The 27,865-nt window shown below is 49.0% G+C and overlaps 2 protein-coding genes across 5 annotated transcripts; one reads left to right on the top strand and one right to left on the bottom strand.

Annotated features, from left to right (window-relative positions):
* LOC121138905 (basic proline-rich protein-like) lies at positions 1–882 on the bottom strand. Its single transcript, XM_040741961.1, has one exon. The coding sequence runs from the start codon at positions 880–882 to the stop codon at positions 1–3; it is 882 nt and encodes a 293-aa protein (XP_040597895.1).
* On the top strand, positions 19–27,865 carry Msantd3 (Myb/SANT DNA binding domain containing 3). Of its 4 annotated transcripts, none has more exons than XM_040738476.1 (3): positions 19–175; positions 14,462–14,912; positions 23,224–27,865. In XM_040738476.1, exons 2-3 carry the CDS (start codon positions 14,495–14,497, stop codon positions 23,634–23,636), a joined length of 831 nt encoding a protein of 276 aa, XP_040594410.1. In that variant the 5' UTR covers positions 19–175; positions 14,462–14,494; the 3' UTR covers positions 23,637–27,865. The 4 variants fall into 4 exon arrangements, with proteins under 4 accessions (XP_040594410.1, XP_040594416.1, XP_040594419.1 ...); XM_040738482.1 differs by lacking the exon at positions 19–175 and adding an exon at positions 415–497; XM_040738485.1 differs by lacking the exon at positions 19–175 and adding an exon at positions 1,536–1,848.

Genomic DNA, 27,865 nt, shown 5'->3' with positions numbered 1-27,865 from the left:
TCAAGAGTAGGAGGGGGTGCCATCGCTAGCATCGCGGAGTCTCCGAAGAAAAGGGCCCACGTCAGTCAGGAGGCTCGCGCTAACTCGTGCGGGTGACTGCCACCTCCCCAGTGTAGGAAAATGCATTCTTTTGTTGTTGGCGGAGACCGTCCCCTTCCGCAGCTCCCGGGCCAAGGTGGGCAGCGCAGCGCAGCGCAGCGGGACCGCGGCTCCGGGAGGTGGGGACTGCGCTCCCGCCCGCCCGCCCGCCCTCCGCGGCGCCCACCGAGCGGTAGGAGGCGGCGGCGGCGGCGGCCCGCGAGGGGGCGGCGGCAAAGCGGGGCTTTGTGGCCGCGGCGCGCGCGGCGGGGCCTGGCCGGCCGGGGGCGCGCGGCCGCCCGGCGCCTGGAGCCCGCGGCCCTGCCGGCCGCCCAGCCCCGCCAGAGCCACCCAGGCCGCCGCGCTCGCGCCTCCGCGCCCCTCCCCGGGACCCCGCGGCCGCCGCGCCGCCGCTGCAGGTAGGAGGCTGAGGCCGGGAGGGCCGCGGCCGGCCGGGGGGAGCGGGCGGAGCGGGAGCGCGGGGGTGGTGGGGGGTCTGGCGGGCTCTCGGGCCGAGCCGCCGCGCCCTCCTCCCCGCAGGCCGGCGGCCGCCCGCCCGCCCGCTCGCCCGCGCGCGCCGCGGTGCCCCGGGAGCCCGGCCGGCCTGCCGCTCACAAAGCGCCGGCGCGCGGGCCTCGCAGACGGCGCTGGAGCTTCCGGGAGGGGGACTCCGAGCCCGGGGCCCGGGAGGCGCTGGGGGCGAGAATTCGGCGGCGGCGGCGGAGGAGCCCGGGGCGCCGCGGTCCTCACGTCCCCACTGTGTGCGGGCGACTGCGCTCGCCGCTTTCCCGTACTTGTCTGCATCGAGCCCCCCTTCCCCCCGCCTCCGGTTCGGTCCCCAGGTCTAAGGGGCTGGGTCGCTCTCGGGAGGAAACAGTGCATCACATCCCTGCCCGGCTGACCTTGGGGACGCTCCCTGGCTGGGTTGGTGTTTCTGTAACGGGGGTGTAGGGTGTGATGTAATAGCCTCCCCCCCCCCCGTATTATGGTGGGAGATAATGTGTCTGGTAGCTAAACGTAAGTACTTCGTGTCTCAGGCCCCAGGTCCCGAACAGTTGCCGCGAATTATTAAATAATCGCACGGGCACACAGGTTGCTCTGTAGATTGCTGGGAGAGTTCATGTTGGAGCTAGGAACAGGAATTTAGTTTCCCTGTTCTGATGACAGGGAATGGATGTTTTATCGCTGCGATAACATTTAACGGCGCGAACGTTTCGCGGTACTTAGGAGCATGGCTCCAGGGTGAAGACACATCTTCTCACACATTTAAAACCCGAGCTGGGACACAGGGCCTGAGGTGTGTGTGTGTGTGTGTGTGTGTGTGTGTGTGTGTGTGTGTGTGTGTGTGTGTGTGTGTGTGTTTAGCGTGTCAGTGCTCAGTGGAGACCACGGTGTACGGTGATTTCAGGAAAATTGTTGAGCGTTAGTAAGATAGTTCCTGAGTTAGGATTGAGGACAGCCATGAGAGTTTGAGGCCAGAAAGAGACGCAAGGACTGGAGAAAAAGAGTTCTAAAACCCGGAGGAAGATGGGGTCGTGCAGTCTCCTCTCCCCACAGCTGCATCTTGAGACAGGGCTGTCTGCCGTGAGGGGGTGGGAGGAGTCCCGTGGGAAGGTCTGAAGTTGTCTGTCCTTACTCCTGCAGCTGGGCGGAAGTGTTCAGATGAAATGCAGGCGCTGCCATGAGACCTGGCAGACCATTGAGCCGCTTAGGATGCAGTGGTCCCCGGTAGCATGTTTTGAGAGATGAAGATACCGGACAGCCCTCAAGGTTAATGAGATGCTTAAAATACCAGTAAAATACCAAGCCTGACTGATGTGAAGAAGGGGGGCTGGGACTTCTCTTCACTTGCTTAAGGGACACAGTGGGGTTGAAGAAAGTTTGGAGTTTCAGTTTGGAATGGGAAGACTGGGCAGGTGTCGGGGTCTGCAGGAGGAGGAGGAGGAGGAGCACGGCCCGCTTAAGTATCCTGCTGGAAGCGGGGACAGGCCGGCTCGCTGCCACCAGGGAGGCCCACTGCACGCTCCTGATTTCTTACCCCGTGGCACCTTTCCCATGAGTGAGCAAGACAGACTTCTTGAGTAAAGGGGTTTTGCTTAAAACTAGGGCTCAGAAGAGGATTTGGGGTACACATTGATGGTAAGGGCAACACGTATTACACGTAGGGGAACGAGCAAGCGCTTTGGGGGAGGCGGTCGCCTTGGGGGGCTTAGCCATCTCCCTGCTGTCTCTCAGCTTTGTGATTGTGGGGTATGTGTGTGTGTGTGTGTGAGAGAGAGAGAGAGACAGAGACAGAGACAGAGACAGAGACAGAGACAGAGACAGAGAGATTATTCCCTTTTTCAAGTAGAACTCAATAGCATGTCACTCTATTTCCCGGCCACTAGGAAATTCATTCAAAATTTTTTTCTGTGTGCCAGTCCTTTCCTGAGTCATATGTTACATGTTAAGATGCAGAGATGAGTCAGAAATTATTTATTTCCTTAGGAGTTCCCCATTCCAGAGAGAGAGATGGGCACAAAGGGCAAAAATTACAAAAACTGTGAGATGTGCCCCTGGCTGTCATTAATGATTGACAGTGGGCTTGTAGAAGAGTGGACCGCCCCATTTGCTGGAGACTCTGGGCCAGTGTGCTTCAATGCGATGAGCTTGAGCCCTGTGGCGGGGGGCTCTGAATGTTCCGTGACCGCTTGCTTTTTATCTCATTTATGCTAAAGTCTCAGCTGTGACATTCTCTTTCTTAAACATGCAGCTGCGTTGTACATACAGCGTGTAAGCTGTTTGTTCGGTAGAGTCTAGAGAATGTTCTACAGTAGTCATGCTTCCAGTGTTGAAAGAGTGAATTATTTAATAGATCGCTAACGAAAGTAAAAAAATAAGTCGTGAGTAGCAGAAAAACCATAGCTGGATGGAAAGCATCAAACCAGGTGATCACAACATCCAGCAGGAATGACAGTCACAAGACTGGATCAAATCTGGGGCTCACAGATATGCAGCAGAGATCTACTGGAGAAGCTCCACTGAGGTAGCCAGCTGAGTTCCAATCAAGAGTCCCAGGCAGAGTGGGATGGTCTTCTCAGGTAAAAGAACAAACAGCAGCAAGTCAAGAACATAATCAGATTGGGAGTTTACGACTCTCCAGCAGAAACTGAGTTAGCTGAGACAGTCTGCTGGAATTCCCAACTGAGAGAATCCTAGGCAAGAGGGTCCTCTCCATCCTCTCCATGGATGAATGCTCATGTTCAGTTAAGTTGGTTACAAATAGTTTACTTCCTAATCTGTTCTCAAGGGCAAAATGTTCTTAATATCCACGGTTTCTTGCTGTTTTCCTCCTTACAGAGGTAAGGAGCCTGCCCTCCCCAGGAGAGGGAGCCTTGGAGGAGACCGCGGAGGGCCTCCCCACGACCAGAGACAGCTTTCACCAAGCTTAAAGAGCAGAGAACAGTTAACCAATATAATGTATCTTACACTGGTTTAAACTCATTTTGGAAGGAAAGCTGTTAGACATAAGTAGGTGTTTGGGCATCAGTTTAGGCTTTAGAACAATTACATGGGATCTGGGTCTGTTAGGATAGAAATGAGTACTGAGTAGACCTTGGAACAAAACTCATAGGCAGAGGAAGTCTGACATACACTGAGCCATGAGAAGATAGTGAATCCATGAAGGTGAAGTTTGCTCTGATGAGTTGAGAGAGACATGGAGTGGGGCAGATGGGGCAGGTGGAGGAGGTGCTGAGACCAGGATCTAGAAAGGCCCCTAGTGCCTCGTGAGGAGCTCGGCTTGCTCTGTCACTTAGGGAGTGGAAAGGAATGTCACGGGGTACAAGCAGGGCTGTGTGTTAGGGCAACCTCTCCTGTGGTTGTGTGGAGGATGCATTGGGCACTTGGGAGACCGGTTGCAGACTAAGGTCTGACAGAAGAGACGAGTAGTGAGAATAGGGGAGACAGAAGGAGATAGTGAAATAAATCATAGAATGAGTTTTGTTCACTGGTTGTTCATGTTGGAGAATACGCTGAGGATTTTGACTTGGGAAGCCCCATGGGAATGGCTGAAATCGCCAGACATCATGAGACTTGTAGATGGTAGGGGAATAATTAGTGTGGCTCCAGCTCTCTGGAGAATTGGTAATTTCTGAGGTACCCATATGGGACGGTGATAGAGGAGGTTGGTACAGGGACGGCAGTATGTCTGAACAAGCACTGAGCAGATACTGCGAAAGATGCACACGCAGTTTGGTTCCCCCTTGACAGAGCAGATGGGTAGATAGCAGTGTGGAGAACTTGCTGGAAGAGCTCTGGGCTAGAGCATATCTGAGACCCAGCCTTCGGAAGTGATGGGAGTGGAGGAGAGTGTCCCGGCTACCACAAGCCGCAGGATGGCGTGGAACACCCCCAGAAGGGCACCTTCTGCATGTCAGAAACGCTTCCTGCAGGGGAGGCTTTAATAATGAACCTAAAGGCATTTCAGGGGCGCCTGGGCGGGGGCTGATTTAGTATGGAGCCGTGGAGGAGATGAAGGGAGGGGTCAGGACTTTGAAGAACACTCGTGTAGTTAAAAGAGGGGTTTGTGTTTGTGGGAGTAAGAGAAGAGGAGGGTGAGGAGTGGAGGCTTGCCTTAAACACAGCCTGGTTCCAGCCTCAGTCACACTCAGATACAGAAGGCAAAAATAAACACTCCCAAGTTACATGGCTACTTGGAGAGAGTGGGGAAGGGGCTAACACTTAGGAGAAGGTTGGTGCTGATGCAAAGCCCCCTAAAGAGAGAGGAGATGGAGGGGAGTAAAGGGTCGGCCAGTGGCCGTCCTGGTCTGAGCTCTGAGCATGTGACCATAAAATGACAGCCACAGTTATCGCAAGGCTCTGAAAAACTGCCATTTCCACTTCCTTTAGGATCTTCACGGTATTTTCAAGACACCAGGAAACTGTAATTTCCCTGTTAGTCCCTGTTCAGTTGGCCCTGTGGGTTGGGGCCTGTGGCAGGGCACTGTGGCATCAAAAGAGGTCTTTTGGATAGTAGAACATGCAGCTGTAATTAGTACAGACACACAAATGGCCGGCAGGTGTGTGTTAGCCTGCATTCAGCAAATATTTACCAAGTGCCGGCTGCATGGTGGACAGCCTTCAAGACCCTGGAGACCTGACCACTGGCCTTAGCTGCTTTACCTGGAATTGCTTCGCTTATAAAGTGAGATCTGTATATGGCCATAAGGCAGAACGAATTTGAAGTGCCAGGATCATTTCATCGTTTTGTGTAGTGTTTTATTTCACTGGTCCCAAACCCCCACCAGCTTCTTGAGTCATCAGAAAATGCTATCCGTGGTTGGTGGCGGCTGTGGACATTAGGCCACAGGAGAAACGACCGCTAATATGGACTGCCAGCCCTGGAAGGGACGTAGCGAGCGAGCGCCTGCTGTAGTTGTAATGTAGAGATGAAGGCCCGACAGGGAGGAAGAGGGCGTGTGGCATGGCATGGTTTTCAGGCGACACATCAGTCAGCTCTCTGTCACTGTGCCGAAACTCTGAGCTAATCAGTTTATAAAAAGAAAAGGCCTGGGCTGGGGGTGTAGCTGAGCAGTGGACACTTTCCCAGGATGCTTGAAGCTGGGTTTACTCCCTAGCAGCGCAAGTTTGGCAATTGGGTGGTGAAAGTTATTTGGGCTTGTACTTCCTGTTTGCTTGAGACAGGGTCTATGTAGCCTTGGCTGGCCTGGGACTCACTATTTAGATGAGGTTAGCTTTTTGAACTCATAAAAGACCCGTCTGCCTCTGCCTCACGTGCTGGGATTAAAGGTGTGTGCGAGTCATCTGCCAGGCTCATTTATTCAGTTGGCCCTGTGGGTTGGGGCCTGTGGCAGGGCACTGTGGCATGGCGGGCGTGCGTGGTAGAGAAAAAATTGCTTCCCTTAGGCTAGGGAGCAAAGGGGAGATGAGGGAGGGGCTGGAGTTCTCTCTCCCTCAGGTGTCTGCGTCCTGACGTCACCTCACTAGATCTACCTCTGACGGTTCTAGTTCCTGCAGAGAATGTCAAGCTGGGCACCCGGTTCTAACACAAGGGGCCTTATGATCCAAACCACAGCAGATGGGACGGCGGGGGACGGCTTGAAAATACCTCGAAGAAAAGGGCACCTTAATGGGAAGATGTGGGGAAAGAACTTGGAAATAAACCATGAATTTTCAGCAGCAGGCTGTCCCCTCCCTGTTACCAGGTCCCCAAGAAACCCTCGTCTGTGCCAAGCCTTGGTTTCTCATTTGTGAAGAAAGAGGTTGAATGAGGTCTCTCTCTCTCTTTTTCTTTTCTTTTTAAAGTTTTAATATGCTAGGATTTAGGTTATTCCAAAGAATGGTTATTTTCAAGATGTTGAATCAGGATACAGAATGGCGACAGAAAGTAGGAGGTGGCCTTTTGCTTTCTTAGGGCGGACTATAACCTGTTGGCAGGCTTCCATGGGCGGTGTGTAGCAGGTCCCTGAGCCCACCCGCTATGTCCATATGGGATGCGTTAGTCCTTTATGTCTTCCAAGTCCTGATCCCGTTTTGTTCTGATGCTGATTTGTTTCTAGTAGGCATTAAGGTTCTTATTAGGAACAGCTCAGTCCTGGAACAAAGTCCTGGGTACCTCTCTGTGCTGTTTCTCATACTGCCTCACCACTGTGCTCCGGATCTCTGTGCTGTTTACACTTTTGTGGGGCTGCAGTCGCTCCACCTTGGGGAGAGCCACTCTCTATGATGCCAACTCAGGGCTGTGGCTCTCCCGGGCCACGTGTATCTCAGTGCCTCTGCGTTCTCTTCCTCCCTTACCCTTGTGTGTTGCAGACACATCCTGGTCATGATGTCCTTTAACACGTTTTTTTCTCGCTGGGAACATTGACCCACTCTGGGTGCAGAGCCCTTCCTGCCCCACCCCGGTCCCCTTTCAAAGAATCTGAATTACTTCTTTGGCTCTTTCTCTTCACGTCCTTCCAAGTCCAGCTCACGGTGTCTTGTCCCCAGGAGGGCAGACCCACCCTTCCCTCCCCTGAGCACCCGGGGCCGGTGGCCCTTTGTTATGGTGCCTGTTCCCAAACCACTCCTGCCAGTGCTCGTCCCAAGACGCGGGGCTCCACCTGTCTTTGTGTTCCCCGTATATTTTAGAGCAGTGCTTAGCCTCCTATTGGAGTGCATTCTGTATTGGTTAAATTTTATGTATATGGAATGGAAGTCTGGTAAGCACGCGTTTTGATAGCCATTACTCAGATGATGCTCTTTTGGAAAGAGCTTGACATGGGGACAGAGAAAGCACCACCGTGCACTGTCGCCCATCTGATCTTGCTTCTTACACTGCTGGGCTTCGTGTGGGTTCAGGGTTACTAACCCACCTCACTCACAGGTGACGCTCTGACCTGCCCAGAGGTGCACAGCTCGAGCGCTGGTCAGGACACAGTGCAGGCTGTCTGTGTCGCCCACCTGGCTTCATTTTACCTCACGGTGGGAGCCTGGCTATTACTGTCCTGACCCCTGTCTGAGGTCTCCATGCTAGCTCCTCGGTTGCCAGGGTTAACTTCAACGTGTGATCTTTTTCTTTCCTCCTACAAAAGGCAATAGAGAGAAAAGCCTTTGCCGTTTCTCTAGACTTTGCTCGAGACTTAAGACTTAGTTTCACCCTTGGTGGACTTAAAAATCACAAACCGTCCTACCAGTCTTCTTCACTTGCGTGACAGAAATACCGAAGATCGAGTGTGTTGGACACGGAAGTTTCTCCCTGGTAGTGACCTAGATCAAGGTGTTGGCAAGAGAAGGTTTCACTGTGAAGCTCTTGTCAGTCTCTGTCACTTCTCAGTGTGCTTACCACCCCCTCCACAGCAGAAGGGACAGTGTGCAAGGTCTCTGGTGTCTCTTTCTGTTGGGCCAGAGGCTCATACTTAGGGTCTCATTTAGTCTTAATTACTTCTTTAAACGTCTAATCCCAAGCACAGCCCACTGGAGACTAGTGATTTGGCATTGGAAGTTGGTAACATACAGCCATTCAGTTCACAGACAGCTGGATTCTCCTTTTAGAGTGAATATCAAATGAACTAGTACCTGGTCGTCAACTTCTGGTGGTTTAATCAGTGTCAGTGTTTTGGGAATTGTACTAATCGCTTCCTCTTTGTCCTTTTTTTTTTTTTTTTGGTTTTTTGAGACAGGGTTTCTCTGTGGCTTTGGAGGCTGTCCTGGAACTCACTTTGTAGACCAGGCTGGTCTCGAACTCACAGAGATCCACCTGCCTCTGCCTCCCAAGTGCTGGGATTAAAGGCGTGCGCCACCAACGCCCGGCTCTCTTTGTCCTTTTACGATATTAGAGTTATTGTGTTCTTTTATTTAGACCTGTTTTCAGGTCTCTGCCAAGCCCCAGGGGAACTTTCACTGCATTTGGATTTTGCTGTTTTATTGACCATTTTTACTTTAACGCAGTGTTTAGTATACTTTAACACGGCTTTGTCTTACATGATATTCTGCGTGTGGCTGGTAGCTTTATGCCTGTATAAAATGTATGTATGTATCCACTGTCTACTGGGGCCCACTTGTGGGAGTCACTGGCTGCTGTTGGATACAGCCATGGTAATTAATATACTAGCAGGTAGTATGCTAGCAGAACAACATCCGTAAGGAGGATGCTACTGAGCAGGTAGGGGGCAAGGAAGGCAGCCCACTCACACAGCAGGGAAGCTTACTGTGTTGCCAGCGGTAACCTGTTATGGACATCGTGGATTAGTGTTAAGCTAGGTTATGCTTTTTGGCCTTGGTATTTCCAGTGATAAGCTTTGCTGGAGAGATCTCTTACTCGGCAAGTTGCTTGTTTGACGAGAACTGCCAGTCAGATGCTCCTGCGGGATGCCAGCCTACCCCGGGGGGGGGGGGTGTGTGGACCACTTTAAAGCTCTGCATTGTCTCTGTAGTTACTTCCAGACGGTTTTTATCAGATCGACTGGGGGAATTATTTCCCAGCTCTGATTAGACTGAGTGAGGGATGCTTTTGTGGGGGAAGGTGCAGGTCCTCAATTTAAGAGAGAGCGGGTGGGGAGGCAAAGGGGTGGGGAGGGAAGAGGCAGAACCAGCAAATGGAGGTGGGCGGCGCAGACGCAGCCCCCCCAAGCTGCCCTGCCATTGGACCTTCTCCATCACTGACTGCGAGGTAATCGATGCCATTGTAGCGGGAAGGAAAAACCATCACTGGAGCTGAAATGGAGAACTAGGCCGCGTAGAGGGGTGTGGGCTGCCAGACGTGCTGGCTGTGACTCTCCGTTCTCCCGCCCACTCTCTGTGGCCATGGCAGGTTCCTGGGCCTCAGCTTTCTTACATTGGAAATAGAAATAGTAATTAGTTTGTAGAGTTAAGCAGCCTACCTTTGCAAGACTGTTGGGAACCCACAAGGAAACTTTGGGGTACAAAAGCTAGGGCTTACACCAGAATCCCTTTTTAGCTTTCTGTTGAGCATATCCACATGGCCCAGAGAGGCCTGGTGTTCTATGAAATTAAGCAAAGTAAATTAGCAACTCTGGTTGTACTTAGCTAGTGATTAAATAACAGTTTAGTTAATAGGCTGTTAATGGTCCCCAGGTGTTGGTAATTCTGGGTATTTGCTTTTGAGAGCAGTTGTATAATTTCTTCTGGTACTTAGATTTTCTTTAACAGAAAAATTGAAGTGTAATGGATGTTGGTCTCAGAGCGATTTAGGGGAAGGTGAGACGATATTCTGTAACTAAAGCACTTGTATGCAGTCTAACCCACAATAAGAACTCAGGAAAACTTATCTGTTCCTATCGGGGCTCAACTGGCCACCCTTAAGGCCGACCTCTTTGTGAACCTCTTTGTGAATTTGACGCACTCTTACCCCCAATCCATCTCTTTCCGTCACCACCCGGTGGCAGCCGGTGGTACTGCACACAAGACAAGGAGAATTTTTTTTTTTTTTTTTTTTAATAACAGGGACCCCGTCTGGCTAGCAGCCCTTAGAGGGAGTGAAGTTCCCTGTCTCCTGCTAGGTTTTATTATTATTTTTATTTTTTTTATATTTTATTTATTGTGTATACAGTCTTCTGCCTGCATGCCAGTGGAGGGCACCAGATCTCATTGTGAGCCACCATGTGGTTGCTGGGAATTGAACTCAGGACCTCTGGAAGAGCAGTCAGTGCTCTTAACCGCTGAGCCATCTCTCCAGCCCGACAAGGAGAATTTTTAAAGTGCCTGACAGTTTCATTTCTACCAAGTGTCACGGAGACTGAGGTTCAGAGTGTGTTCTGTCTGCCTGAAGCTCGGGAGCAGAGAACGTTAAGCAATGAAAGGACGGTTTCCACCTCCAGGTTTGGGTAGAATTAGAATGTTACCAACAAGAGCAGGGGAAGCAGACAGACAGACAGACACACTGGTGTGCCATGAATCGGATGTGAGTCAGCCACACCGTGTAAAAAGACTTTGAAGAAATAGTCAAGGTAAGAGAAATATTTTAGAAAGTAAGCATATACAAATATAGGCTACATATAAAATAGCTTTATACCTAACAGAAAAAGTAGGGAGTGAAACCCTTTTCATTTGTGAATTAGTAATCTTATTTGAGCTGGAGAGATGGCTCAGAGGTTAAGAGCACTGGCTGCTCTTACAAAGGTCCTGAGTTCAATTCCCAGCAACCACATGGTGGCTCACAACCATCTGCAATGAGGTCTGCTGCCCTCTTCTGGCCTGCAGGCAGACATGCAGGCAGAATACTGTATAAGTAATAAATAAATACAATCTTAAAAAAAAAAAAGAAAGATTTCCATAGTGACTGTACGAGTTTGCACTCCCACCAGCAGTGGAGGAGTGTTCCCCTTTCTCCACATTCTCTCCAGCGTAAACTGTCGTTGGTGTTTTTGATTTTAGCCATTCTGATAGGAGTGAGATGGTATCTCAGACTTGTTTTGATTTGCATTTCCCTGATTGCTAGGGATGCTGAGCACTTTCTCAAGTGTCTCTCAGCCATTTTAGACTCCTACTCTATTTAGTTCTGTAGACCACTTTTTAATTGGATCCTTTGGGATTGGGTGGGGAGCTGGTGGGGGGAGTGGGCGTGGAGGGGAGGGAGAGGGAGCTGGGACTGACATGGGAAGTAAGCTTGTTTCTAATTTAAATACATAATAAAAAGTGTTAAAAAAAAGAAAAAAAGAGAGAAATGTGAGCCCTGAGTGCCGCCATCCTTAAAAGAATGAGGCCGGGGAATGGGGAAAGTAGACATACCATGTCTCCTGAGGCAGAGGCGCTGGTGTGGGGAACTCAGAATTGGCTCTGGGAGCTATCTGTTTTTTAAAGAACACCTACTGTGCGCACTGACTCTACAGTAAACCACAGACAGTTGTACATGGGTGCGTTTTAAGATAGAGATGATATGGAAGAAGGCAGCTGTGCAGGACCTGTGTTCGCAAACTTTATAGTTTGGGCAACGCTGGATTATAGCGAGTAGACGTTGATGAAGGTGAAGAATTAATTTTGACGTGGGGGGGCAGTGAGCCCTGATTGGGTGCCACTGTGGACTACTAGAGTCATATAATCAAAGCGTAGGCTTCAAAGTTCAAGGGAGCCAGGGCCACATCCCTGAAAAAAGAATGGCTCCTTATTTAGCTTTGCTTTCCGAGGCAAACCTGCTTTTGACACATCTTTAGTTGTCTTTGTAAGTCTGGTACTCTGTGTGCCCAGTGTGGCAGTGAAGAGAGGAATCTGGTTGGGGAGGGCCTAAGACAGACAGACAGACAGACAGACAGACAGACAGACACACACACACACACACACACACACACACACACACTCACTCACTCACTCACTCACCCGGTAGTATTCTTTCTAAGCCTGGTTTTGGGTGAGGCGTGGAGCATTGTGAAGGCCTTCATAAGATTCTTTTGCCCTCATATAAAGGCCCAGTTTTGAGACTTGCTGCTGGTCTGGTCTGGTCTGATCCAGTCTCAGTCTGATACAGCAACAGGATACGCCTCAGCAGGTGTCATGGGTGTGAGTAGCTGGCTTAAAATTTGATTTTTATAGGATGGTTTTAAGATTTAAAAAGTGTGTGTGTGTGTCTGTGTCTGTGTGTGTGTCTGTGTGTATGTGTCTGTGTGTCTGTGTCTGTGTGTGTGCGTGCCCCTGTATAGGCCAGAAGAGGGCAGGGCACTGGATCACTGAAAGCTGGAGTTATAGTTGGTTGTGAACTGCTCTATAACCCTGCTGAGTGCTGAGAACTGAACTCTGATCCTCTGGAAGAGCAACAAGATCTCTTAACTACATAGCCACCTCTCCAGCCCCCATAATGTGATATATATTTTCTTAAAGTCACAGGCTACATGAGATCCAGTAATAAAAAAAGAAAAGAAAAAAAAGCCACAGCCTTACCCCCTACATTTTTATTATGGAACATTTCAAACACACAAATGACTGAGAAAACAATGCAGTGAACTTGGTGTGTCTGCCACTCTTGGTGTTTGGATGACCTCACTTCTAGCCATCAGCCGACTGCTTTGAAGTTGGCTCCCAGTTCCTTTGATGAGAAGCGGGCAGTTTTAAATGGACTGCATCATCAGAATCCTGATGCTTGTTCATTACGCTGAAAGATCAGAGGCGTGGAGAACATAAAGGGGCCAGGGCTGTGTTGGTCCTTTCCAGCAGGGGCTGTTCCTGTGCTCACTCTGTTCCCGCAGCTGCTGTGTCCAGTGTGTTTGCCATCACTGTTACGTGAGGGATTCCTCTCATAGGAAACGTCTTGTGAGCAGAAGATGTGGGAAATGTAGGTTTCATGTACATCAGATCAGTAAGGCATTTACGAAATACTCAGAACCGCAGAGGAGGGCAGGGTGACTTAAGGAGTCCTGGTTGAATAGTTTGAAACTGCCCAAAGCCCAAGAAATAGTCATAGAACAACACCAAGAACACCAGACTTCTGGGACAAAAGATCCCAGACTCCCCTGTGTCACTGTCTGCATGCCCTGGGCAATTCACTTTGTTTGTTTGTTTGTTTGTTTTTTGGTGTTTGGTTCCCTCAGTTATGGAGAGGAGCACTGAACTTTGTCTCTAAGTATCCAGACTCAATTCTGAAATTACAGAAATCATTTGCCCAAAACTGTACAGTCACTCCTTTTTTTCAAGACAGGGTTTCTCTGTGTAACAAACCTGGCTGTCCTGGAACTTGCTTTGTAGACCAGGCTGGCCTTGAACTCACAGAGATCCGCCTGCCTCTGCCTACTGAATGATGGGATTAAAGGAGTTGGCTACCACCAATTGACTCTGTATAATCGATGTTACAAGTGGCCCGCAGTTGCCAGGTGGTGGTGGTGCATGGGAGGCAGGGACAAGCAGATCCTTGACTTCAAGGCCGGCTTGGTCTACGTAGGGAATTCCAGGTCATCCAGGGCTGCACAGAGAAACCCTGTCTCAAAAAACCAATAAAGTAAATAAATAATAAATCGTGGCTCTCAAACCTGATAGGTCATAGACTTCACCTCTCTTTTTTTTTTTTTATTTCTTTTCTTTTTGAGACATGATCTCACACTGTAGCCTAGACTGGTCTAGAACTCACTATGCCCTCCAGCTCACAGCAGACCCTGGCCTCAGCTGCTGGAGTGGTAGCGGAGTTACAGGTGTAAGCGATCATGCTGGGCTTCCCCCTTTGAAGAAGGACCTGAGGCTGCCCAAGGTGCATCACCTAAGGCAAGGATACAAAACTAAAAACAACATATACCAGGACTGGAGAGATGGCTCAGTGGTGAAGAGCACTTGTTCCTGCAAAGGATCTGGGTTTGATTCCCAGCACCATGTGGCAGCTCATAAGTGTCTGTAATTCCAGTTCCAGGAGGTCCTCTTCCGACCTTTCTGGCCTCCAGGCGTGTGACTGGTACATAGACATATGTACAGACAAAACATACACATACATAAATCTAAAAATAATTAAAATAAAGATCATCTATCCAGGAGCAATTTCTTTGTGAGTCTGAAATCTTGGTAATGCTTTTATATAACTTGATCTGTTTGATTAGACAGTGGCCTCCTTCTACCTTCATCCGTGCCCTCCCCCCCCCAAAAAAAAAGGAAAAGAAAAAGAGTAAGTCTTTCATTTCCAAAGCTGCCTGACATTTGGGAGACTAACCAGATCCTTACATTAAGCAGAGATGAATTAGGAAATTAGAGTGATGATAAGTAGGTGTCCAGAGACTCCTGGGAAATGAACCTGGAGAACGCGAAATCCCATTCTCAGTAAAGTTCTGGATATTTTCCTGTGGCTCAGCGTTAATGAAAAAGAAGTTGCTTGCCCCGTTTAAAGAAGGGCACCAAGGTAGGGATTAAGCGTCAGTGAATTGTGAGCTCGTCATTGCTAGAAGTGGTAATTCTTGCTTCAAACTTGCCTTTGCAGGCTAGCTAACGACCAGGAGAAATAGAGTGGAAAATGCAAAACAACGAAATTATTAAACCGGCCAAATACTTCTCAGAGCTGGAGAAGAGCATCTTGCTTGCTTTAGTAGAAAAGTACAAGTATGTGTTGGAATGTAAGAAAAGCGATGCGCGAACTATTGCCCTCAAGCAGCGCACCTGGCAGGCACTGGCCCACGAATACAACTCTCAGCCCAGCGTGTCGCTGCGGGATTTCAAGCAGCTGAAGAAGTGCTGGGAGAACATCAAGGCTCGGACCAAAAAAATTATGGCCCATGAGAGGCGGGAGAAGGTGAAGCGCAGCGGGAGCCCACTACTGAGTAACCACGTCCTGGGCAAGGAAAAGATCGGCAGCATGCTGCCGGAGCAGCTGTACTTCCTGCAGAGCCCGCCTGAGGAGGAGCCCGAGTACCACCCGGATGCAGCTGTCCAAGGTACCCCTTCCCGTGCAGTGGGAACAGCCTGACCTTGGCGTTTGTTGTTAAGATCATTTATACACGAGTTCTCTATCTGCATGTACGACTTCACGCCAGAAGAGGGCATCAGATCCCACTATGGGGGCTTATGAGCCACCATGTGGTTGCTGGGAATTGAACTCAGGACTTTAGGAAGAGCAGCCAGTGCTGTTAACATTGAATTGTAAAATGTTCCATTTTTAGGAATCTTGTAAGAAATGTTGCTATAAGTCTGGGTTGTTACACAGGGCTTTCGGGATGGAAGTTTCGTTTTTTTATGCAGCCTCTCTTAGAGGTGATTGTTGCTTAACCATGAAGAACGCACATGCATCACGCTCATTAGTGAGGTACTTGGGTTGCTTAGCTCAAACTATGTCCGGTTTATTAAAGGAAACTGGATGGAGATTTCTGTTTGTTCATTCAGTCTTGTAAAAAGTTATTTTTTGAGGACCTACTGTGTAAGGTACTACTTTAAGTCACTCAAAAGGCCATACTAAATGAGTAAATTATTTCCAACTTAAAAACAAAAGTACAGAGGTTAGTAGCTGGAGAGATGGCTCAGAGGTTCAGAGCACTTGCTAGTCTTGCAGAGGACCAGAGTTCGGTTCCTAGCACCCACACTGGGCAGGGTACGACTGCCGTAGCTCCAGCCCTGGGGGTCAGTACCCCGTTCTGGTTTGTGCAGGCACCCTCATGCCCACATGCAGAACCGCATAAGGTTGTACACACACAAAGATAAATGAAAGAAATATGAATTTGTGTTTGTTTGTTTTTGAGACAGGGTTTCTCTGTGTAGCCCTGGCTGCCCTGGAACTCACTCTGTAGACCAGGCTGGCCTCGAACTCACAGAGATCTGCCTGCCTCTGCCTCCCGAGTGCTGGGATTAAAGACATGTGCCACCACGGCCTGGCTAGAAATACAGATCTTAAAAAAGTAATGCATCCAAAGCACAGAGGCTGAATAAAGCACAGCACCCTTTAGCACCCATTCGTATGCATACCAATGGGTTACTCCCTGTACAACGATTTACTCCCTGTAATGATCGTGATCCAAAGTTTTCATTTGTGGCATTCTAGGGGTCTAGAGAAATTCTAGGGACAAGAGTTAAATTTCATCATACTCCTGTTGCAAAGAGCAAACCGTTACACACAATTCTTAGGGAAGGAAGAGACTGTAGTCAGGGTTACTTGTGGCTTCAAGAGGCAGGCATCAAAGCGTGCCTCACGTCTCCAGGCAGACAGAGAGTGGAAATGTCTGTAGATTCATTTCCAACAGTTCCCACCTCTTTTAAGACAGGAAGTAGCCCCTTTACAGACAGGTCCATTGCAGTTTGCAGAAGGCACACTGTAAAGCAGAGAAAGGTTGGTGGGGTTGCTACAGGACTGCACGGAGGTGTTCCAAGGACCCAGCAAGTGCTTGCCTGGGAAAATCTGGCTCTTAGCTTGCAGAACACTGAATTCAGTGTCCCCAGAGAAGACAGAGCTCTGAGGGCCTGGCTTCTGTTAATTAGAAGTCGTAAGAAACTGTTAGAAACCAAGAATGCTGTGTAGAGTGAGAAAGGTAATTACCATGTGAGCCAAATACATGCTTTTGATTAACACTTTTTTCCCTGTGGGCAGATCATCCTAGGAAGCTAAATCGTGACACAAACTTTGCTTGCTAATCAGCTGATTAAGGTTAAGTCCAGGCTAGTAGGCAGGCCGGGTGACCACTGGGGTCAGTTGTCATGGGCCTTATGCATCATTTCCTGATACAGGAGACTTGTGTCTGGGTTTTGACTCAGGGTCTCACGCCGAGCTAACTCTTGGCAGATACAGTTTATGCGGGCACTGCCGGCCCTCGTACCCCTCCGCCTGCTCCTGCGGGTGTGTCGGCCCTTGTACCCCTCCGCGCTGCTCCTGCGGGGTGTGCACTTGCTTTGCTGACCTTTGTAGCTTCCCTGGCTTTTCTGTCTCTTTGGACGAAGAACTTCCTTCAGTGCAGCTGTAGGCGTGGTTCTGGGATGGGGGAAGGGCGTTAGCAGAACTGCTTTTCATGTGGTCGACTGGTCCCATGCTGTGCTGAGGAGGATACACGTGTGAATGCCACTTATTTAACAAATGTGTGTCCTAGATTGTTGCGTGTCCATTTTGTAGCTGTTCTTTTTACCTTTGGAGTTCTCCTTCTATCATGTGACCCTGGGGACTGAACCCAGGTTTCGGGCTTGGTGACAAGTAGCTTTATCCATGAGCCATCTCACCAGCTCTTGTAGGACTGTGTTTGAGGAACAAAAGATGCCTACCCCATCGTACCCCACTTTTAAAATCTGAGGTAGGAGCTAGAGATTTCGTCTCATGACTTTTTTTTCTTTCCTTTGGAAAAAATGCAATTCATTTATGCAAATAGAACTTTCAAACAATGAAATTAAATGTTTTTCTCTCCCTCCTGCATTTATTTCCCTCTTTCTTTCTGATTTAGTCTCATTATATAGCTCTGGCTGGTTTGGAACTCTTTATATAGGGCAGGCTGACAGTGAGCTAATACAGGGCCTACTGCCTCTGCTTCCCAAATACTTGAACTTTTATAAAAGTGTATGCCACTACACCTGGCCAAAACAGGGATTCCTGATGCTCTTTCCGTAGTGGCATTTGCTGGAGACTCATTTGTGAGACATTTTTAAAGATTTATTTGATTTTGCACACACACACACACACACACACACACGTTTGTATGTATATGCACCATGTGTGTGTGTGTGTGTGTGTGTGTGTGTGTGTGTGCATGACTTAGTGTTTGTATGTATGTGTGTATGTGTATGCACCACATGCGTGCAGGATACCCATGGAGTCCAGAGTAGGTGTCAGATCCCCTGGAACTGGAGTTACATGGGTTGTGAGCTGCCTGGTGTGGGTTCTGGGAACCAAACTCCAGTGCTTTCAAGAGCAGCGAGTGCTCTTATTACTAAGCCGTCTCTGCGCGTTATTTTAACTTAGATATCTGTGCATAGGTCACACTGGAGACTTCCCTTTCTGTGCTTATCTGAACACAGCCAAAACTCCTGTTTCCAATTGCAGACCTGAGAGAGCAGTCAGTTTGGGAGTATGCCCCAAGTAATGTTAGCACTCGCAGTTGAGGCACTGGAACTCTTTTTGCAATTCAAAATGGCTTTGGGGTTTCCACTCATTTTACGTTTCAGTTTATTTACTTTCAAGAAACCAGGGAGAAGGGTTGAGGAAGTGACTCTGAGTAGAGGGCGTGCCGTTCAGAGTCTGGCACCTAAATAGCCAGCTGTGACCCCAGTTCTGTAGGAGGTGGGGACTGGGGGTCCCTAGAGTCACCAGCCCAACTCCAGGGAGACACCCTGTCTCAAGAGAATAGGGCAGAGCGATGGAGCAGGACATCTGGTGTCGTCCTCTGGCCTAGAGGACGTGTGCACCTGCTCATCCCGCCAACTTCTCCCTCCTTCCCTCCCTCCCTCCTTGTCTCTGTCTCTCACACAAATGGCAATAAAATTAAACAAACGAAAGAAGGAGTGGGAGGAGGCTAGGATTATCGGTGATCATTTCTGGAAACTGGTGGGGGAAAGGTAGAAAATTTGGAACATCTTATATGGTTTTTCTTTTTCTTTATTATTATTATTATCATTATTATTATTTTTGGTTTTTCGAGACAGGGTTCTCTGTATTTCTTTGGAGGCTGTCCTGGAACTCACTCTGTAGACCAGGCTGGCCTCAGAGACCCGCCTGCCTCTGCCTCCCCCATGCTGGGATTAAAGGCGTGCGCCACCACCGCCCAGCCATCTTATAAGTTTTTTGACACATGATTCTGTGTGTGTGTTGCTTTTTTATTTGCAGCGCTCGCTGTGGTGTCTAATACAGCAGCCAGGAGGGGCAGGAAGCTAGTGAGCAGTGGAAATGTGAGTAGACAAAACTGAGATGCTTCGTAGTCACACACACCAATTTGAAGCCTAAATACCACAAAAGATTCTCATCAATAAATTTATGTTAATGAGATGTTTACATAAGTTTTTAGATATCACAAAATCAGTGTAGCTTTTGTCACGTGGGTGTAAGCATTTAGGATTACTCGTGAAGTTTGTGTTCTACTCTGCTGATCAGTGCTGGGTTCCCAGAGATGTGCTGGAATTTATTATAAAATGTTAAGCAGGATGGAGTTTAACAGATTCCACTAGAGGCCTCCCTCTCGCCACGTTTTTTATGGGAGATAGCATCACTATGTCACTAACCCCGGGATGCTCCTGGCTTCATCGAAGACTTTCTTAACATGTTCAACCGTGTTTGAGCACAGTGGTCTGACCGTTTCAGGAATAGAAATGGGGTTGTAGTTATAGGAAAACCAGTGTCTGTCCTGTAGGCACTGGCTGCTTCCCACCGTCTCCAGACGCAGACTTTGCAGCCTGTGCTCCACGTTGGGTCTTGTTCTCTCGTGTTGCACCGTGGTGGCTCTGCCAGGCTCCAGTGTTCTCTCCCGTGTGCTCATTATCAGTGCACATAGCTTAACACCGTGCTAGGGCTCGTGCTTTGCTCACCTGGAGTAGCGTGTTCAAGATCCACTCCCCTCGCTGTGTGCAAACCCAGCCTCTGAATTTCAGTGAAGATGTGAACTCCTTTCCTACACACCCACACCGCGCTCCCTTTCCCAGCCGTGTCTTTCCCTCATTCTCATGAGAGTAACCGGAGGCCGGGCTGCTCCGTTTTCTTTTTGTTGCTGTAGTCGGCTTCTCCTGCGGATGCTAAATTTACTCAAATTACCCAAGTGATAGAACACCCTCTTGGCTGTGTTCTCAGTCCCAGAAAAGCCTTCCTGCTCTTTTTGCATAGAATTGGGTTTTCTATTTTGGGTGGCATTGTTTCACCTGGGAGAGAGATGGTAGGGTATGCCTTAGCAGCTGCTGCTATTCCCAGGCTAGTCTTTTTCCAATTAAGGGGTCGCTCAGCCTGTCTGAATTCTGACCTCTGTGTATCAGTGCTAATCTTTGAAAGTTGCTCTACTAGTTCATCCGGCTTTAAGTCCTGTCTTCTGCCAGTCTTCTTAAGAGGTCTGGCTGTTTTTCTTTGGAATGTGTGTTGGCACCCATCTCGCAAAGGATGGGTTAAAAGGAATCGTTTCTTTGCTTACAGACATCGCGATGCTATGATTTTGTTGTTGTGCAGGCCTGGATCAGAACCCTGGATTTCCATGTATCCAGATGGCCTTGGACGACTCACACCACCCTCAAAGGGTTGAATGAGGGGTTGTAAAGCTCTCGTACACTTGAGTGGCCTCTGCGGTCACTGCTGCCACCATGTCCTTGAAACCTAGAATTGTCAGGATGATGGGGACTCTTTGAGAATTGGAAGAAAGTTTTCCATTGTGGATGGGCGAACTTTAAAGACTCTGCATTCAAGCTGCGATGGCAGAGGTGTCAGAAAAGGGTCTCTCAGTCTTCTCAAACAAAGCACTGTCAGATTTGAGATGCGACAGGATCGTGAGGCCACGTGGTTGGCTCTCACCCCTGAGGCCCCAGTCCCCAGCCTTACCCTTTTCCAGTCCTTTCTCCCCGTTGTGTCGGGCGGGGAGAGGTGTCACCACTGTCCAGTTTAGTCCACATGCGTGTGTCCAGTGCTTGCTGCTGTCCCAGGCCCTGCGCTGGGCTGCACGTGACAGGGAGTTCCTCAAAAGAGCGGGGACTTGAGGGGGGAAGCATTTTCTCCTTTCTTTTTCTTTGTTTTTTTTTGGGGGGGGAGGGTGGGTATTTCTTTTTTTTTTAAAGATTTATTATATATACACTGTTCTACCTGCATGTCAGAAGAGGGCGCCAGGTCTCATTATAGATGGTTGTGAGCCATCATGTGGTTGCTGGGAATTGAACTCAGGACCTCTGGAAGAGCAGTCAGTGCTCTTAACCTCTGAGCCATCTCTCCAGCCCAGGGGTATTTCTCTTTAAATATTTATTTTTATTTATGTAAGTGTTTTTGCCAGTACGTCTTTGTTACAAGCTTGCAGTACCCACGGAGGCCAGAAGAGGGCATCAGATTCCCCTGTATCAGGGTGCTGGGAATCAGCACGTGGGTGCGCCCTAAGAGTTGCAACTGTTCTTAGCAGCCAAAGCCACCTCTCCAGCCCCAGGGATTGTTTTTGAGGCAGAAGTCTGCTGTGTAGCCCCGGATGAGGTCACGCAGGTGAACCTCATACCTCATTCTTCTGAGTTCCAGGAGACAGGCTGTGGGACAGTGGCTTCAGCTGTCCCAGGAAGACAGAATCTGCAGAAAGGACACTGAGTCCCGGCGAGAGCTCTTGGTGGGGGTACTGGGGAGACATTTCATTATTTAGATGATACTGAAGAGTTTTCTTTTTCCCTCACTACCAGAATCTGCTGTGTTTCAGACTTGTGTATTTTTCTTTAGCCTTAATTAGAGACTACTCATAGTTGCTACCTCCCCTTGGAGTGCAGTCCCCCAGAACCCTCCTTTCACCAGCAGAGCTTCCCGAATTAGGTTCCCCCAGCAGCTACTAACACTCCCAGCATCCCATCTTCCAGAGCAAGGTAACGGACATAGAATGTAATCAATCCTGTTAATAAATTAGTGTCGCTTTTCTCTAGGGAGAAGGTTCTCATTGTGGAGCGCTTCTCAGGAAAGTCTTAGAGTCCCAACTAGAAACCTTCGTGGGCTGCTGGCGGTAGAGAGACTGAGAAGGCCCCAGTTCAGTGCCTGGCGTCACATAAAATCAGAATCCCAGCCGAGGGATTACAGCGGGGTGGGGAGTAGAGGCAGGAGGATGAAAGGGCAGAGGTCATTCTCAGCTGCACGGTCACTTGGAGTACAGCCGGGGTGGAGGCCCTGTTACAAACAAGCAAGCAGACCAGGGCCTCCACAGCCATTGGAGTTCGTGGGTTTCTTATGGACAGTGTCTATGCTAACGTTATCACCCTGTAAAACCAGCAGTGTTCACACTGCAGCTACCAAAAGGAACCTTTTCCTATCCATGTGCTCTCTTCTCTGTGTATTCCGGCCAGTAAGTGTTACTAGCCGTCCGCTGGGTACCAAGGAAAGTGATTAGTATCCAAGGTTAATGAAATGAGCAAGACCTGTGCCAAAATACAACGCTGTGTGCTGAGTGTTGTTAAGGAGAACACTTAGGAAGGAGAGGCCTGAGGTTTCAGAACAAGCAGTGTTGGCCCTGAACCAGCCGGGGTCACAGAGGAGGCTGAAAGAGAGAAACCGGTGTGTGTGTGTGTGCGCGCTGCGCGCTGCACGCTGCGCTCGCGTGCTGGGTGTGGGGGTGCTGGGCAGGGGGCATGGAGAAGTGCTCACCCAGCAGGGGTCACAGAGGAGGTTGAAAGAGAAACCCGGGTGTGTGGGTGTGTGGGTGTGTGTGCACGTGCGCTCGCTGGGCTTGGAGCGTGGAGAAGTGCTCACCCAGCCGGACTCCAAGCTGTGGGAACGGTGAGACCCAAAGTTGGGAACTGAAGCATGACTTCAGAGGATGAGTATTTGGGGTAGGAGCCAGGTGCGCACAGGATGTCCTGAAGACTAAAACAAGGAAGAAGCAAGGTTGGGACCAGACTGTAGTTGAAGTGAGTTAGAGCCAGAGATGGGGACCTCAAGGGAGTAATGGAGGGCAACAGGCAGAAGGGACTAGAGACTTGAGAGGCGCGATCGGAAGGAAGGCGGCCACGAAATCCCTTAGGGGAGGGCAGTGAGTCAGAAGCTAATGGAGGAAGGAGGTTTCAAGGTTTGTCCAGTGCTGGGCACAGGGTAAGGGAGATGATAATAGCCGTCTCCGTCCCCGGGAGCCGAGCACTGCCTCCTCCTCACAAAGCTGGAGCCAACAGGCGCACGGAGACGATTAAAGAGACGGAGGGAGATAGGCCAGAGTGTAGACCATCCCCAAGGAGGAGCGGATGTCAGGGCTGGCTCCAATGGGCAGGAAGCCCCGCGGAGCTCTCTAGAACAAAGGTTCATGGCCGATGGAGAAGCTGTCAAAGGTGACCAGACAGACAGGGAACTAGCATCACGCCCCATGCTGTGACCCCGTGCTTCTCAGAGTCGGGCACGTTTCAGTTCGGAATGGTCTCAGGATCTCTGATTCTCGAACCGTGTTCTCTGACCATGTCCCCGAGATGTCCCGATGACAAAGTGAAAACACTTTATCAAAGCCCTGGACGTGAGGGCCGATTGCCCACACTGGTTTAGAGTCATCCTGCAATGAGAGACTCTGTTGTTTGGAACTGGACTGACATTTGCCTTCTGCTCCTAAAATCTTTTAACGTGTTTTCTGCTACTGTTTTTGCTGTTATTGTTTCTAGAATCCTTTCCTGTTTCCAATAGAGAACTGTGCGACGATGAGAAGGAGTTTGTCCATTTCCCGGTGTGCGAGGGGACCTCACAGCCCGAACCTTCGTGTTCCGCCGCCGTCAGAGCCACAGCCAACAAGAACTACAGGAGCAAAACCGCTCAGGAAGGCGCTCTGAAAAAGATGCACGAGGAGGAGCACCACCAGCAAATGTCCATCCTCCAGCTGCAGCTGATCCAGATGAACGAGGTGCACGTGGCCAAGATCCAGCAGATCGAGCGCGAGTGCGAGATGGCGGAGGAGGAGCACAGGGTCAAGATGGAGGTCCTCAACAAGAAGAAGATGTACTGGGAGAGAAAGCTGCAGACTTTTACCAAGGAATGGCCCGTGTCCTCGTTTAACCGGCCCTTCCCCAACTCACCCTAGGATTGGGCGTGGCCCCCGGTAGTTAATCTGTGCTGGCAAGTTTGGGATGTGACCTTGGCGGTCGGTAGCCTATGACAGGCCTATGACTAGAGAGGTAGTAGTCACTTATTTAAGAATACGTTCAGGTAAAGAGCTGCACCCCGCGCCCCCCTCGAGTGGCCAAGAAGCTGTTACAGTCTCTGAAAAATCACCACTATGCGTGCTATAACTCTGAATGTAACCTTTCTTAATTAGAATTCATAGAAGAACCGTGTGTGAGTGTTTTTTATTTTAACAAAATGCAAGTGTGGTGGTACAGGAGCGTGGCTGGTGATTTCTACTTCATTTTTTAGGGTTTCTTTTTTTTCAGCTAACAGTGGGGCTTTTGCGCCCAGATAGATGTTAAGCCCTCCCACTTAGAGGCTGCCCTGCGTGGCTGATTCTCCACGTTCTTGGTGTCAAACTCTTGAGTGTGGATGTCTGGGAAGCCAGCCTTTAGAAGGGTATTTCCTAACAGGGCTCACAAACTGCCTTTTAAGGCTTTCCCCAAAGAGGCTTTCCAAGTAGTGTCTCCCACAGTGGTGGCTTTAGTAGAAGCAGAGACATCACTTTGAGGGTTTCATGTTCCTTTAGGTTCCTATGTCCTGTTTGTTTTACTAAAAACGTCCTAAAATGTTGTAGTTACACTGCGTATGTTTCTAAAGGTGCTGCCGGCCCAGCCCATATCCTGCCCCGCTTTTGACTACTGAGTGAGTGGTTGCCCTGACTCTGTGTCACCTCTGGCCTCCTTAGGAAAGGCCCTGCTCTCACTGTGCACATCAAGGTGTTAGCCAATGGTAATGCTGTATTGCTGGTGCTGCACTTCAGTCAGGATTAGGCTCTGTTAGGATCTGTTACCGACATATTTGGAGATATGGATGGATAAATGGGTGCTTCGATTGAGCTGAGAGGCTTCTGCTGTAGCCTAATGTTTAAAAAAAAAAAAACAAAAACCCACCAAAATGTTCCCTTTAGATCATTTTGAGTTGGGGGCAGAAGGAGCTGGAAGTGGCAGAGTGACACTTGAGTGCCCAGGCAGATGAGCAATTTCTGAGAATGAGACTCTGTACGGGGGAGCGGGAGTACCGTCAGGGCTGCTGTGCTAAGTGTGGTCCTGCCTGCTGTGTGACTGGCTAACGCCCTAACACCTTGGCCTGGTGCTTCCCGTCCACAGAACAAGGCATTGGGTCTACATACTCTTTAACTACGGTGTAGCCGGTGTGCATGCGGCTCACATCACGGTAGCCGGGGAGGGGGGGAGGGGCATGGGTCTGCACAGGGTAGTCTCCAGAACTGGCCAGGCCTTGGAATCTGGGGCCTGGGGCCTGTAAGGTTTTATAAGGTTCTCACAGACTCCCAGTTTGGGCACTGCATAATTATAACATAAGCAGGTATCAATTTTGTACATTGAATCTATTTTAAGTATTTTGGAGGAATTAGTCCATTATTTTAGATATATCCTGCAATGAGAGACTAGAAGTAGGATCCTTTCGATGAGGGTTTCTGTTCTTGGTTTTTATTAAATGGATCCTTTGGAGAGTGAGGGGTTTTAAAGTCTCAAGCTCAGATGGCGTGTGGAAGATAGAGATTGACTCCCTGAGTCAGGTACAGGACAGGGACAGAAAGTCTTTCAAGTCCCAGGTTGTGCCTGGTCTGCTCAACACATCTCTGAACGTCAGGACTTAAAGGGATCTTACCGAGTTTTGCATCTTTTGTATACAGTGGTGTGGTGGTTGTGCTTTTCTAAGAATTTATGACTTAAATTCACAAACAGCAACACAGAATAACCAAAATTTCCCCAAACCGTAGTGCATTTTAATTGGACTACAAAAGCATTGAACTAATTCATGACTGAACAAATACAGGATAATTAAGCCAGAGCCTAAAGCCCCCTTGCTGTACTGCTAATGGTATTTATGAGTTTACAATAGTGGTTTGCAATATTTGACTGTGTGTTAGAAATAATATTTTTAAATAATTAGTCCCACTGGTTCTCACTTCCAGTGGGTTCTGAGTCAGTTGACTTGGGGTGGGGCCTGATAGTATTTTTGGAAACTTTGTAGGTGATTATGATGCATAATTGAGATTGAGAACCACTCTGTGCAGAGTTCACAGATGTAGTTCTGTTGGTTCTTAATTCCACAAAGCCATGGAGAAGGAAGGAATTGATGATCAGAGAAGAACCCGTCTGGCACCAGGCCCGTAGCTAGTAAACAGCAAAAGAGGACTTTAGGCAGGACCTCTTGGTTCTGAAACACACAGCCCAACCTGCTGTCTATACCCTTTCTCTTGCAGCGCTGTCAACGGTTTGTTTTATGTTGAGACTGGATAATGTTACCGAGTGCTCGCCGAAGCATCTTCATTCATGAGCAAACACAGCACATCCCAATTCATTTTGCTCTTAAGCCTTTTATTACCTGAGGTAGAAAGGCAATAACCATTTCTTGACAGGGATTGTGGGGCAGATACATATGAAAAAATATTAAGATATGGTTCAACGTCATGGACATTGCCCAGGAGGGAGGGTGGGCTTGTAAGCGGCCGACTATGGATTTAACTGGTACACATCATCAAATGCTTTCTCAGTTGATGGAAAATGAGGAAAGGAATCACAGAGGGGTGGGGCTTGAATTGAGTCTTTAGAGCTGACATTTTTTTTGGCAGGTGGGGTTTGGAAAGCAGAACACATCACTAGATAACACGTAGATGGGAGAGAGAATTTTCAAATCGAATCAGAACTGTGTGCCAGGAGGAAAATTAGAAAATGGGACTGAGAGGGGAGGAGACTGGAGTTGGGGATTACAGATAGGAGGGTCTGACTTGGCGTGGGTGAGATGTCAGGGCCAGGAGGAGGTAGGAGACCAGGGCGAAGGGGAGACTCAGACGTGCTGGTTGTTTTTGTTGGAGAAGAGTGGAGGGTGTTCAAAGTTAGATTCATGGAGAATAATACGGATGACTGAAATGGACGGACAATGCAAATGCTCTCTGGGACATTTGACTTGTCCTAGAGGAGCCTAGGTACAGACGCTGGCACTTGTTCTCAGTGCTGAGTGCTCTGTCTCTGCAGTGACTTCCTCCTCTTCACCTGTCCTTGTTCCTCCCACCTCAGATACCTTTTCCATTGGGTCACACTAAGACAACCAGAGGTTCTTTGTTTTGTTTTTTCTTTTGTTTTAATGTAGTGGCCTCCGGTTTTTCTCTAGATAGTTGGCACCCACCAATTTGAGGTATATTTTGGTTTTGGGTTTTTTTTTTTAATGTCCCATGTTGCATAGAGAAATCCTGATTGAAAAAGGTTGGTGACTTCCATATATGAATATTACAACCCAGTGGGTCCATGATTTAGGAATGTTTCAAGGGTTTTGCCAGGACAATCTCTAAATGCATTTTCCTTTTGTTCCACTTCTGAAGAGTCTAGGAGGCAGAGATGACATGGCAGGAGAGTACATTTTAGTTGTCAACGGTCTCTGCAGTGTCAGGTCAATTACATCAGCACTTGGTCTAGACCAGGGGAAAGGAATGATTGTGCCTCCTGGGAATGTCACAAGGACCTGATAATTATGTTTGGCAAAGCTATGAGGAGTGGCTCTGTAATGTCATTGCTGAGAATTACCCTTTTGGTAGCATTTCAGGACGCCTGGGCTTTTCAGATGACTGGTACTCCATTTCTGCAGTGCCTTGCTTCCCACCGGGCTGTTTCCCAGGAGGTCCTCCTACTCCTCGGTGCCCCTGCTTCTCTGTTTGTATTTTCTCCTCCCCAAGCCCCGTTTCTCCAGCCCCTCCTGCCCTTATCTCAGTTTCCACTCTCCCATGCTAGAGGTGGAAGGTATGAGGATGCTGATGCTGGGGTGCTGATGATTCTGGGGTGCTGATGCTGGGGTGCTGATGCTGGGATGCTCGGAGGACTGCTCATTCAGCACCTGAGGTAGCCTCAGTCCATGCTTCCATGACTTGCTTCCAGGCTGCAGTTGCTACCTTTGTGTTCATGGGACTCAAAAGTCATGGGAAAGGTGACCAGGAACCTGTGACAGCAACAAATGCTTTCCCGATTGTGCCATATATTATGCTCTTCCACACAGTTTACTAATCTCTGCCTCAGTTTCTCCATCTGTGAAAGTGATGTAATACTTATCTACCTCCCTTGGATGTTGTGAAGATTAGTATGTGTTGGTAAAGCACTTTTGAAATAAAGAATGATACCAAGCATTTGA

This window comes from Mesocricetus auratus, unplaced genomic scaffold (genome assembly GCF_017639785.1).
Source record: "Mesocricetus auratus isolate SY011 unplaced genomic scaffold, BCM_Maur_2.0 Super-Scaffold_6730, whole genome shotgun sequence".
Classification (NCBI taxonomy): domain Eukaryota; kingdom Metazoa; phylum Chordata; class Mammalia; order Rodentia; family Cricetidae; genus Mesocricetus; species Mesocricetus auratus.
The sequence above is the reverse complement of the archived record's forward strand: the minus strand, read 5'-3'. Positions and strand labels throughout refer to the sequence as shown.

Bases quoted from the DNA above. Each gene is read 5' to 3' on its own strand.
- LOC121138905 (XM_040741961.1), bottom strand. From the start codon at position 882: ATGCAGACAAGTACGGGAAAGCGGCGAGCGCAGTCGCCCGCACACAGT.
- Msantd3 (XM_040738476.1), top strand. From the start codon at position 14,495: ATGCAAAACAACGAAATTATTAAACCGGCCAAATACTTCTCAGAGCTG. The intron at 14,913-23,223 runs GTACCCCTTCCC...TATTGTTTCTAG, and splicing joins CCCGGATGCAGCTGTCCAAG to AATCCTTTCCTGTTTCCAAT.